The sequence below is a fragment of the Bombina bombina genome, chromosome 1, assembly GCF_027579735.1.
Source record: "Bombina bombina isolate aBomBom1 chromosome 1, aBomBom1.pri, whole genome shotgun sequence".
NCBI classification, from domain to species: domain Eukaryota; kingdom Metazoa; phylum Chordata; class Amphibia; order Anura; family Bombinatoridae; genus Bombina; species Bombina bombina.
The window spans coordinates 797,627,295-797,641,183 of NC_069499.1; the positions used below are offsets into that span (position 1 = coordinate 797,627,295).

The 13,889-nt window shown below is 39.8% G+C and overlaps 1 protein-coding gene across 1 annotated transcript in view; it reads right to left on the reverse strand.

Annotated features, from left to right (window-relative positions):
* The window catches only part of SPIRE2 (spire type actin nucleation factor 2), a 185,103-nt gene that overhangs the window by 10,355 nt on the left and 160,859 nt on the right, over positions 1-13,889 (reverse strand). Inside the window, exons 13-14 of the mRNA XM_053699358.1 lie at positions 11,199-11,226; positions 10,557-10,672 (exon numbers count right to left, since the gene is read on the reverse strand). Coding sequence (XP_053555333.1) covers positions 10,557-10,672; positions 11,199-11,226 — 144 coding nt within the window. The remainder of the gene's footprint in view (positions 1-10,556; positions 10,673-11,198; positions 11,227-13,889) is intronic.

Here is a 13,889-nt window from a genome sequence, read left to right on the forward strand (position 1 = left end):
AAAAAGGAGCGTAGAGAATTTTTACCGCAAATGCAACTCTCGATACCAGAGTTGCTTACGGACGCGGCCGGCCTCAAAAACGTGCTCGTGCACGATTCTCCCATAGGAAACAATGGGACTGTTTGAGCTGAAAAAAAACCTAACACCTGCAAAAAAGCAGCGTTCAGCTCCTAACGCAGCCCCATTGTTTCCTATGGGGAAACACTTCCTACGTCTGCACCTAACACCCTAACATGTACCCCGAGTCTAAACACCCCTACCCTTACACTTATTAACCCCTAATCTGCCGCCCCCGCTATCGCTGACCCCTGCATATTTTTTTTAACCCCTAATCTGCCGCTCCGTAAACCGCCGCAACCTACGTTCTCCCTATGTACCCCTAATCTGCTACCCCTAACACCGCCGACCCCTATATTATATTTATTAACCCCTAACCTGCCCCCCACAACGTCGCCGACACCTGCCTACACTTATTAACCCCTAATCTGCCGAGCGGACCTGAAAGCTACTATAATAAAGTTATTAACCCCTAATCCGCCTCACTAACCCTATCATAAATAGTATTAACCCCTAATCTGCCCTCCCTAACATCGCCGACACCTAACTTCAATTATTAACCCCTAATCTTCCGATCGGAGCTCACCGCTATTCTAATAAATGGATTAACCCCTAAAGCTAAGTCTAACCCTAACACTAACACCCCCCTAAGTTAAATATAATTTTTATCTAACGAAATAAATTAACTCTTATTAAATAACTTATTCCTATTTAAAGCTAAATACTTACCTGTAAAATACATCCTAATATAGCTACAATATAAATTATAATTATATTATAGCTATTTTAGGATTAATATTTATTTTACAGGCAACTTTGTAATTATTTTAACCAGGTACAATAGCTATTAAATAGTTAAGAACTATTTAATAGCTACCTAGTTAAAATAATAACAAATTTACCTGTAAAATAAATCCTAACCTAAGTTATAATTAAACCTAACACTACCCTATCAATAAAATAATTAAATAAACTACCTACAATTACCCTAACACTACACTATCAATAAATTAATTAAACACAATTCCTACAAATAAATACAATTAAATAAACTAGCTAAAGTACAAAAAATAAAAAAGAACTAAGTTACAGAAAATAAAAAAATATTTACAAACATAAGAAAAATATTGCAACAATTTTAAACTAATTACACCTACTCTAAGCCCCCTAATAAAATAACAAAGCCCCCCAAAATAAAAAATTCCCTACCCTATTCTAAATTAAAAAAGTTACAAGCTCTTTTACCTTACCAGCCCTGAACAGGGCCCTTTGCGGGGCATGCCCCAAGAATTTCAGCTCTTTTGCCTGTAAAAAAAAACATACAATACCCCCCCCCCAACATTACAACCCACCACCCACATACCCCTAATCTAACCCAAACCCCCCTTAAATAAACCTAACACTAAGCCCCTGAAGATCTTCCTACCTTGTCTTCACCATCCAGGTATCACCGATCCGTCCTGGCTCCAAGATCTTCATCCAACCCAAGCGGGGGTTGGCGATCCATAATCCGGTCCAGAAGAGGCTCCAAAGTCTTCCTCCTATCCGGCAAGAAGAGGACATCCGGACCGGCAAACATCTTATCCAAGCGGCATCTTCGATCTTCTTCCATCCGGAGCGAAGCGGCAGGATCCTGAAGACATCCAGCGCGGAACATCCATCCGGACCGACGACTAAACGACGAATGACTGTTCCTTTAAGGGACGTCATCCAAGATGGCGTCCCTCGAATTCCGATTGGCTGATAGGATTCTATCAGCCAATCGGAATTAAGGTAGGAATTTTCTGATTGGCTGATGGAATCAGCCAATCAGAATCAAGTTCAATCCGATTGGCTGATCCAATCAGCCAATCAGATTGAGCTCGCATTCTATTGGCTGTTCCGATCAGCCAATAGAATGCGAGCTCAATCTGATTGGCTGATTGGATCGGCCAATCGGATTGAACTAGATTCTGATTGGCTGATTCCATCAGCCAATCAGAAAATTCCTACCTTAATTCCGATTGGCTGATAGAATCCTATCAGCCAATCGGAATTCGAGGGACGCCATCTTGGATGACGTCCCTTAAAGGAACAGTCATTCGTCGTTCAGTCGTCGGTCCGGATGGATGTTCCGCGCTGGATGTCTTCAGGATCCTGCCGCTTCGCTCCGGATGGAAGAAGATCGAAGATGCCGCTTGGAGAAGATGTTTGCCGGTCCGGATGTCCTCTTCTTGCCGGATAGGAGGAAGACTTTGGAGCCTCTTCTGGACCGGATTATGGATCGCCAACCCCCGCTTGGGTTGGATGAAGATCTTGGAGCCAGGACGGATCGGTGATACCTGGATGGTGAAGACAAGGTAGGAAGATCTTCAGGGGCTTAGTGTTAGGTTTATTTAAGGGGGGTTTGGGTTAGATTAGGGGTATGTGGGTGGTGGGTTGTAATGTTGGGGGGGGGTATTGTATTTATTCTTTTACAGGCAAAAGAGCTGAAATTCTTGGGGCATGCCCCGCAAAGGGCCCTGTTCAGGGCTGGTAAGGTAAAAGAGCTTGTAACTTTTTTAATTTAGAATAGGGTAGGGAATTTTTTATTTTGGGGGGCTTTGTTATTTTATTAGGGGGCTTAGAGTAGGTGTAATTAGTTTAAAATTGTTGTAATATTTTTCTTATGTTTGTAAATATTTTTTTATTTTTTGTAACTTAGTTCTTTTTTATTTTTTGTACTTTAGATAGTTTATTTAATTGTATTTAAATGTAGCAATTGTGTTTAATTAATTTATTGATAGTGTAGTGTTAGGTTAATTGTAGGTAATTGTAGGTAGTTTATTTAATTATTTTATTGATAGGGTAGTGTTAGGTTTAATTATATCTTAGGTTAGGATTTATTTTACAGGTAAATTTGTTATTATTTTAACTAGGTAACTATTAAATAGTTCTTAACTATTTAATAGCTATTGTACCTGGTTAAAATAATTACAAAGTTGCCTGTAAAATAAATATTAATCCTAAAATAGCTATAATATAATTATAATTTATATTGTAGCTATATTAGGGTTTATTTTACAGGTAAGTATTTAGCTTTAAATAGGAATAATTTATTTAATAAGAGTTAATTTATTTCGTTAGATGTAAATTATATTTAACTTAGGGGGGTGTTAGTGTTAGGGTTAGACTTAGCTTTAGGGGTTAATACATTTATTAGAATAGCGGTGAGGTCCGCTCGGCAGATTAGGGGTTAATAATTGAAGGTAGCTGTCGGCGATGTTAGGGAGGGCAGATTAGGGGTTAATACTATTTATGATAGGGTTAGTGATGCGGATTAGGGGTTAATAACTTTATTATAGTAGCGCTCAGGTCCGCTCGGCAGATTAGGGGTTAATAAGTGTAGGCAGGTGTCGGCGACGTTGAGGGGGGCAGATTAGGGGTTAATAAATATAATATAGGGGTCGGCGGTGTTAGGGGTAGCAGATTAGGGGTACATAGGGATAACGTAGGTGGCGGCGCTTTGCGGTCGGAAGATTAGGGGTTAATTATTTTAAGTAGCTGGGGGCGACGTTGTGGGGGGCAGGTTAGGGGTTAATAAATGTAATACAGGGGTCGGCGGGGTTAGGGGCAGCAGATTAGGGGTACATAAGTATAACGTAGGTGGCGGTCGGCAGATTAGGGGTTAAAAATTTTAATTGAGTGGCGGCGATGTGGGGGGAGCTCGGTTTAGGGGTACATAGGTAGTTTATGGGTGTTAGTGTACTTTAGGGTACAGTAGTTAAGAGCTTTATGAACCGGCGTTAGCCAGAAAGCTCTTAACTCCTGCTATTTTCAGGCGGCTGGAATTTTGTCGTTAGAGCTCTAACGCTCACTTCAGAAACGACTCTAAATACCAGCGTTAGAAAGATCCCATTGAAAAGATAGGCTACGCAAATGGCGTAGGGGGATCTGCGGTATGGAAAAGTCGCGGCTGAAAAGTGAGCGTTAGACCCTTTAATCACTGACTCCAAATACCAGCGGGCGGCCAAAACCAGCGTTAGGAGCCTCTAACGCTGGTTTTGACGGCTACCGCCGAACTCCAAATCTAGGCCTTAGTTATTATAAGTGGTGCATCTATTCTCACACACACTCACTAATACAATCTTTTAAAAAAATAAAAAAAAAGTTACTTTATCAGATCTCACAATTCTCCTGAACGTCATAATATTTATACTAATGTTGGAGATTTATGAGCTTCAATTATACTTCTCTGCCTACCCGGTGCCCAGCGGCCGAGGCCATGGTGTGGGACTGAATCTCAGGATATCTTATAGTAAGCATAGTGTGCCATTATTAACCCTAATACTAAAGATAATATTTGTGCAATTTAAAATTTCAATTGGACAAGTGAGCTTGAGGAAGTCTCATATTTATTCTCTAGTAGTACTTAAGCTGACCACCAGATGGCGATATTACAATGTCAGCAATTTTTGCCAAATATATAACAAAGTTTGGAATTATTGGCAATCTTTACCATATAACCCAAATGTCTAAAATTTCTCCCACTCACAATATTGTAGCACTGTAATTTGCTGAGCATACACTTTTTACATTTCCTTCTCCATTCTCAAGGCATATTCTTTCTAAATGCAGGAATTATTTATTTTCACTAAGCCGCCTTTAAAGTCACTGTCAATCCTAGCGTTTGTGAAACACTTAGATTGACCATTGGAACAAATAAAGAGACTTTCAGTCATGAAGTATAAAAAAACTTCATGCTGATAGTTCCTTTATTTGTTTCAAGCGTTCGCCGCACAAAGCTGCTCAAGCAGCCCACGGCAGAACGCTGTTTTGCTAAGAGGGGACGTTTCCACCTCTAAGCAAATAGCTATGGGTTCCAGCAGGAGCCAAGTCAGATTTCCCACATGGCTATTGGCTAAGAGGTAAAAACGTCACCTCTCAGCAAAACAGTGTTCTGCCGTGGGCTGCATGAGCAGCTCAGTGTGGCGAACGCTTGAAACAAATAAAGGAGCTTTCAGCATGAAGTATTTTAGACTTCATGACTGAAAGTCCCCTTTATTTGTTCCATTGGTCAATCCTAGCGTTTAACAAACACTAAGATTGACAATCACTTAAAGTCAATGTAAGAACAGTTAGTCCAGTTACGGCCTTTGATCTCTCTTTCTTTTTATTTTTCCGTTTATACCACTTCATGTTTTATTATTAATACAACTTCCCTATACCAATTTTTATATGCTAATAATGAAGATCCAAAAGTGGTCCGGTTTGATGTTACAAGGACAACTATATTGTATGTATAATTATGACTCTTAGGCACTGTCTGTAATATGGTAATAAGTACACATTGTTTGCCTCTGACCAACAGTAATTTTCATGTAAGTTTTTTTTTACTATTATGCCAGTATGTCATGTAATTCTATTTATGTCCTTAATAATAATAAAACAAAAATTGTATCTCAAAGGACGATTTACTACTCATGTGAAGTGGAGCTATAATAAGCTCTCTCAGATCCACACACCTACTTTTATACTGGTAGGCAAACAGTATCCGATGGCATGTGAACAATAAAATCATAATACATGATAAATAAAAGCGTCAAATGCTCAGTGTATACACATGGTAGTCAGGGTCAGTGGCGTATTTAGGTTTTGTGCTGCCCTAGGCACTCAAAATTCTGCTGCCCCCCCCCCCCAAGGTTTTAGGCCTTTTTTCCCCTTAATATTTTTTTGGGTCAGTGTGTAAAATGTTTTTTCAAAACAATTCAAAAGAAATGGGCTAGCAAACCACTTGCATACAGGTGGGTTGAATTGAATTGCATGCATCTCATACCATTTTCTCCCTGAGAGAAGGGAGAGAAAAGAAGGGGATGGGAGAAAAGGGAGGGAAAGGAAAGAAGGGAGGGAGAGAGAGAGAAGAGAAGAGTGGGGAGGGAGAGGAGAAGAGGGGGAGGGAAAGAAGGGAGGGAAAGAAAGGAGTGAAAGAAGGGAGCAAGGGAGGGAGTTGAGAAAAAGAAGGGAGGGAGGGAGTTGAGGGAGGAAGAGAGTTAAGGAAGGGAGTTGAGGGAGGGAGGGAGGGAGAAAGGGAAAGAAGAGAGAGAAGAGGAAGGGAGGGAAAGAAGAATACACTGTGAAACAATCACTGCCTTTTACATGCCACAACATACAGTAATTATCATCATTCAAGTAATGAAACGTTTTAAGTGTCCATTTACTATTTACTCCGTGGGTTAATGAATGCAGAGAAAGCTAGCTATTAGTAGCTAACATACAGTAGCACTGAGAGTTTATGATTAGACATCACAAGCTGATCTAAGCAGTACACAGACGCATCCAGTCAGTTAGTTACTAAGACCTGAAATAAGTACTGCACTCGCAGACCCACCACAGATGATAAGGGGAGGCAGCATATCAGCACAAGGTCTTCTCCTCCAGCCTCACCTTTTAAGCATATCCCCAGGCAAGTTTCTCACCAAGAACGCTTCCACTGCAAAAAATGCTGGCGGCTCTAAATGAAGCAACAGTTTAAAGGAGCACTGCCTGTGAAAAGCAACCTTAATTAGTGCATGTGCCTTGTCTTCTCTGTAAAAGCCTGCACTTTATCGCTCACTGTACTGTGTGCTTGCTTTTAGAGAGATGATAGGGCAGATGTGCTGCCCCTCCTAAATCTGCTGCCCTAGGCACCGGCCTTGTTGGCCTAGGCCATAATACGCCCCTGGTCAGGGTCCAAGTATGAAACAGTTTGCTAACACTGTTCAGAGCTAATTTCCAATGTGGATGGAAGCAGATTATGAGCATTAAAAATTCCGCTCCAAATTCTGCTGCAACCAACCGGCGAGGTTACACTCCGCCCCTGACATCACTGGCACGTGTATTTGATGCTTTTATATATGGTATTATGTTTTTACAATACATTTTATTGTTCACAAGTTGTGGCTTGTAAATTTGGTAATAGAAGTATGTGGACAGCAATTATATACAGTTTGCAGTATCTTGTAAAATATGAAGTGAAGTACTGTATTCGCACCAGAAAATGTACAAGACCCAATCTAATTAAACCACATTCCAAATATTTTCAAAAGTTTTCAAGGCACACAGATTCTATGTTGGTCAACTGTTTGGCCTTGGGCTGCTTGCAAACCCCGCCTGTCTATTACTGCACAATCTCCTTTCTTCAAGCTGACAATTACACTTGGGAGTGTCCCGGCAGTTGTCATGAATGGCAGCAATATTGGCAATAGTGTGGAGACTGATTATCCACCAAACATCAGCATCTAGCATTAAACAATAAAGGAACTGTTTAGGAACATTGAACTGCATCACATTTTATAAATTATTTATATAAATTTTATTATTAACTTTATTATGTTGGTTTTGGAGAACCTTGTCTGTGTGCCGACCTGGACCTGCGGTGTCCGCAAGCAGAAAGCATTCGAACAGGGTAAGCAGTGAAAGAGTTCTGCTCTGCATTTTATTCAGTTAATACAATGCTCACACTCCCTTGAAAACATCAGTTCCATACCAGAAAATCTTCACAGATTTTACTACTGGAATTATTTTGATGGAAGACTAGAGTTTGGAACCAAATGCTACCTGTCTCTCTAGAGATCATGGCCGTGATTAAAGAGTTGGAAGCAGCAGTACAAAGTCTTCTTTAACAGCACCTTTTCTAGCTAGATTGTTGTCTGTGTCAAGTTATTACGATAATCACAGTATTTCCTGCAGTCTCATGGATGACAGAGACAAAAGATTGCCACAGCAATAAATGTGCTGACGAGTCTGCAGATAGCAACAAGGAGAACTGGAGCCAAGTCATACTGTTGAGCTCAGTTTCAATACAGTTCCAAGTCCTGTTAGCTCTGAAGAGCAGGTCTGGGATACCTATGATACATACCACAGACTTTAACAACCTGCAAAGTGATTTGAAGATTTGCAAAGCAGAACCAGAAGGCTGAGAGCAGTCAGGGGAACTGCACATCAGTCTGAGAAGCCTGACATTTGTATATCCTTGTTGGAGATTCTACCTTCTAAGCAAAGTGCAGTACCTGAGCTAGCAGGGTCAGATGAAGACTAGCTTGGAGAACCAAAACTCTGACTTTACCATTACACCTGATATGGCTGGATATCATGAAGATTGATCATTGAGATAAGTATCTGGTCCTGAGTAACAATGTTTTCTTTTAATACTTTGACTGACTTATCTGTAATAATATAGAAAATATTAATATACTGCCTACTGTAGTGTCCAGAATGTGTGTGTTAGTTTATTACAGTTATTTCTATCTACCTTACTAAGTCACAGACTGGCCAATTAAAGGCCCTATATAATGTAATGGGTGAGACTTCTCAATATATTTGTTTATGTTGATAATTTTAGATTTGGTGCTAGTTTGCAATAATCTGATGTATGATAGTTAGATTATATTTCTGTTGTAATGTATGTCAGATAGAGTTGTCATTCTGTCTTGTCCCTAAACTATTTGTTTACTAATTACTTCAAGTGTACTTCTCTATATATGTGAAATTGGAACTCTGTAATTAAGTGCGTGGTTCTTTTAGGTTTCCTTTAGAAATTCAGAGTGATATACACATAAAGCAAAGGAGGAGAGTAATGGGAATGTGAGGATTTTAATTTGCGTGAACTGCACACAGCACTTCCTTTAGGGTCAACAGTAGAGAGCTCACTGTCAGGTTTAGCCCTTTTGAACTTAAAAGGACAGTAAACACTTTGATATAATAATATAACATGATAAATTATATATATATATATATATATATATATATATATAAAAACTCTTTTCCTGTAATTCCATTCTGAAATTGTGAGCTTTTCAGTTCCTGTTAGAAGTGGAAGTGCGGAACACTGTTATATTCCACACAGCCATTGGCTGCACACTCTAGTGACCTATTTATAACTGTCCCTAATTGGCCACAGCAGACAAGGTAACCTAATTAACAACATGGCAGCTCCTCTTGTTTTTTGTCAATATTTAAACAGCTAATGAAACTTTAAAAAATACATCTGCATGTTATTCTCAGATAGAATGATGCATTCAAAGAAAATATGTCTATTTAGTGTTTAATGTCCTTTTAATGTTGTCATGGACAAAGGAACAGACAATAGCCTATAAAGGTGTTTCACATGAGAACATTGTACATAAACAGCTTGAAAACCCATTATAACCATAAGATGTCCAAGTGAATGTATATAGAGAGCAGAGCAAAATGAGTGGCCTTATTTTTCAGTCTACTGTTTAGTTTCCCCTAGAACAAATGGTGGACAGATTGGGAGGCTATAATGCAAAGGCAAGGGGCATATTTACACCATTAGTAGTAACTAATGGGGTGAAGGAAACCAAATAAAAACAGATAATAATATGCAAGGGCTGGGATCTGTTAGATGAATTCACAGTGGTGTAATGATATATCATCATATATTATATTGTGTCTCTTAAAAATGGACATCTGTATGGTGCACAACTGGATATACAAGGACATTGGTATACAACATGTAAAGCTTTAATGAGATAGTAGTAATGAGGAAGACTGCACTAAACTAGAAACATTGAATACAAAAGGTTAGTATTTGCTGTTTTATTTGAAATATAAATGGCAAAATGGGTGAAAGACTTCGTTTAATAGTGCTTGTTTCTCAGTCCAGAATTATGAAAATTGGAGATTACCCAAATAATTCTGATAATCTAGATCTAGTGTGGAATATCTATCTGTAATGTATGAATGATGCTCCTGCAAAAGATGGCTGCTGAAGTAGAGTATGATGTTACTCAGCAAAAGGGAGGTTTCTTCAACTATACGTATAAAGGCGCATACTCACTCTGCCTTCTCTCATCATGAGCATGCGCCTTTACGCTCTATAGAAGCTAGTGTTACAGCTTCCCATTAGCCGTAGTGCTATGCTTCTGGAACACAAGAAAAACCGGTGGACAAGTGAGGAATAGGACAAGTAAGGTAGGTGAAGGTGAATTTTTCTAACTTTTATATTAGGTTTTCTTGTGTTTTTTATTAGATCTTCAAGGCAAGTATGTTTTGTAAAGAATGATAGTTTTAATGGGACACGTTTTAAAATGCATCCTGCTGACGTCTCAAGGCTAACTCTGCGACACATCTGTCTTTAAATTGCTTTATCAAATAACAGCAAAAAATTAATTTTATTTTAACTTTATGACAATGGCTAGCTTTGTTGTCTGTGGACTAAAGTCCAGATTGGCTCCTCCAAATAAGGCAAACAGTGGGTGGAGTTTGGCTATTAAAAAATAATAATTGCAGTAAAAATGATGTTGTTTAAAAAAGTTAAAGCGTGGCTGATATGTTCTTCTATAGCAAGACAACCAAAATGTATTGTAATTACAAGATGTTACTCTCCCTTTAAAGCCTAATATTACCATCATATTCTTCAATATCAATATCAAGCTAAGAAGTTGTACCACCCCAGCAAACATGCTATATTTACTTCAAACTAAAATATATTATGTACTATGTATGGTTATGTGCTAGAATTTGATGCCTTGATTACTTACTGCAAAATGTCCCTCTTCCTGTTGTGGTTCCCACTTGTGCTGATTACTCCTTGAGGGGTTTCGAACCCTAAAGTGTAAACTGGAATGTGCCCCAACTTCTTGGCAGGAAGCTTCATCTGTTGGCAAAGACAAGAGTTTTGTTAATGTTTGACTGTTGCTACCTTTGACCACCACATATGTTCCACTTCCTACTCTGGTCTGATACTGAACCTAAGTACTACGTTGTCTCACTGATGCAACTACAATCCCCATGACAAGTGAAACTACACTGTCTCCTCACCTATCAACCTGTAGACTGTAAGCTCTTTGGTGCACAACCCTTCTCCTCTTGTTTTAATTAGTTTGTTTAGTCTGTTTTATGTATCTGTATTCTTTATTTTACAATGAATCAGTGTCATTGTGTATTCCAACTCGTACCCATTTCTATCGAATTTTGCTAAGCTCTAAAAGTAAATGATAATAAAATACTGCTCTGTCAGCCACTTGATAATAGGGACCAGTACACTTTCACAACTAGACTAAGTGGGTTGTATACTATAATGCACTCACTTATATAGACATTCTCTATATACATTGCATAGACAAATGCTGTGCTTCAGAATCACATTTATTCTGCTTTCCCTTTTGTAGATGAATTCTCACCTTTATATTACAAGACCCACAGACAGACCTAAGAAGACAAAACAGAGACACATTACAAAATCAGCCTGGAAATAGAAATGCTTTTTCATGCCTCAAAAAGTCCAATTTTATGAAAATGTGAAAATGGCTGACAATCACAAGACAGAAGCATGGTATTTGTATTACAGATGGCCACAGTAATTCATTTTAAGTCATTAATTTATAATAGAGTTTCTCATTGTTGCTAAGGGTGGAACTTATAGCAGTATCTATCTATCTATCTATCTATCTATCTATATATATATATAGCAGATGTATCACCGCTGTGGAGAGCAATTACACAAAATCATTATTAAAAATTTTTTTAGCCCTTATATTGTAATATAGGAGTATAGGAGCCTCTCCTTCACATACAGAAACTTCCAATTACTAGTGGGATATTCAACTCCTGGCCAGCAGGAGGAAGCAAAGAGCACCCCAGCAGAGCTGTTAAGTGTCACTTGCCTTACCCATAACTCCCAGTCATTCGGACGAAGGGAAATGGAAAAATAAGATAACACAAGGGTATAGAGGTTTCTTTGGTTTACACAAAAAAACTGACGTCTTCATTTAAATAAGGGCAGGGTTGTGGACTCTCCATGCCTGGAAAGAAAGAAATTTATCAGGTAAGCATAAATTTAGTTTTCTTTCCTAAGGCATGGAGAGTCCACAACTTCATTCCAATTACTAGTGAGAAGCAATACCCAAGCTAGAGGACGCAGAATTAAAAAGGGAGGGAGAACAAGACAGGTAGACCTGAAGAGAAGGCACCACCGCTTGAAGAACTTTTCTCCCAAAGGAAGCCTCAGTCGAGGCAAAAGTATCAAATTTGTAGAATTTGGAAAAAGTGTGCAAGGAGGACCATGTAGCCGCCTTGCAGATTTGCTCCACAGAAGCTTAATTTTTGAAAGCCCAGAAAAAAGAGACAGCCCTACTGGAATGAGCAGTGATTATCTCAGGAGGTTGTTGTCCAGCTGTCTCATAACTAACCAGATAACACTTCTCAACCAGAGAGAAAGGGAAGTAGAAGTGGCCTTCTGACCCTTACGCTTACCAGAAAAAATAACGAACAGGGCAGAAGATTGACGAAAATCTTTAGTTGCTTGAAGGTAAAACTTGAAATCATGCACAACATCCAAGTTATGCAAAAGGCATTCCTTCTGGGAAGAAGGATTGGGACAAAAAGAAGGAACAACAATTTCCTGATTAACATTGCGATCCAACATTACCTTAGAAAACCCAGCTGAGTCCGAAGGACCGCCTTATCTGCATGAAAAATAAGGTAAGGGGAAATCACACTGCAGAGCCGAAAGCTCAGAGACTGCGTGCAGAAGAAAAAGCAAGAAGAAACAAAACCTTCCAAGATAACAATTTAATATCAACAGAATGCATCGGCTCAAACGGAGCCTGTTGCAAAACTTTAAGAACAAGGTTAAGGCTCCAAGGAGGAGCAATATGTTTAAACACAGGCCTGATTCTGACCACGGCCTGAACAAAAGATTGGACATCTGGCAAATCCGCCAGACATTTGTGCAAAAGAACAGACAGTGAAATCTGACCCTTCAGAGTACTGACTGACAAACCCTTCTCCAGGCCCTCCTGAATAAAAGACAAGGTTCTGGGTACCCTGACCCTACTCCAAGAGAAACCAATAGATTTACACCAATAAAGATACTATACCATACTTATGGTAAATCTTATGAGTAACTGGTTTACGAGCCTGAAGCATGGTATCAATGACCGTCTCAGAAAAGCCACGTGTAGACAAAACTAGGCGTTCAATCTCCAAGCAGTCAGCTTCAGAGAATCTAGATTTGGATGGAGCAAAGGACCCTGAATTAGAAGGTCCTTCCTCAGAGACAACCTCCAGGGTGGAAGCAATGACATCTTCACCAGATCCGCAAACCAGATCCTGCGAGGCCATACAGGAGCTATTAGAATCACAGAAGCTCTCTCCTGCTTGATACGAGCAATGACTTGTGGAAGGAGAGCAAACGGAGGAAACAGGTACGCTAAAATGAAGATCCAAGGAACCGCCACAGCATCTATCAGATCGGCTTGAGGATCTCTTGACCTTGAACCGTACTTTGGAAGCTTGGCATTTTGACGAGATGCCATCAGATCCAACTCCGAAACCCCCCACTTGAGGGTTATCTTTGAGAACACCTCTGGATGGAGAGCCCACTCCCCGGGATGAAAGGTCTGTCTGCTCAGAAAATCCACCTCCCAGTTGTCTACCCCTGGCATGTGGATGGCAGCAGACAATCGTGAGCTTCCACCCACTGTAGAATGTGAGTCACCTCCTTCATACCTAAGGAACTCCGAGTTCCTCCCTGATGGAATCTGATAAACCGGACTAAAGATAATTGAGGCCAAGTTGTCAAGGCATTGAAGATAGTTCTCAACTCCAAGATGTTTATGGGAAGAAAAGACTCCTCCCGAGTCCATAGGCCCTGAGCTTTTAAGGAGCCGCAAACTGCTCCCCAGTCTAACAGGCTGGCATCCATGGTCACAATCACCCAATAAGGTCTCAGAAAGCATGTGCCCTGAGACAGATGGTCCTGTGATATCCACCATGAAAGAGAAGACTGGAGAGAAAGGCACGCAGCCAGAAGTTTGGAAACACACCCTTGTATTTGAACCAAGGGAACTCTTTCCCAGATTCACTTTCCA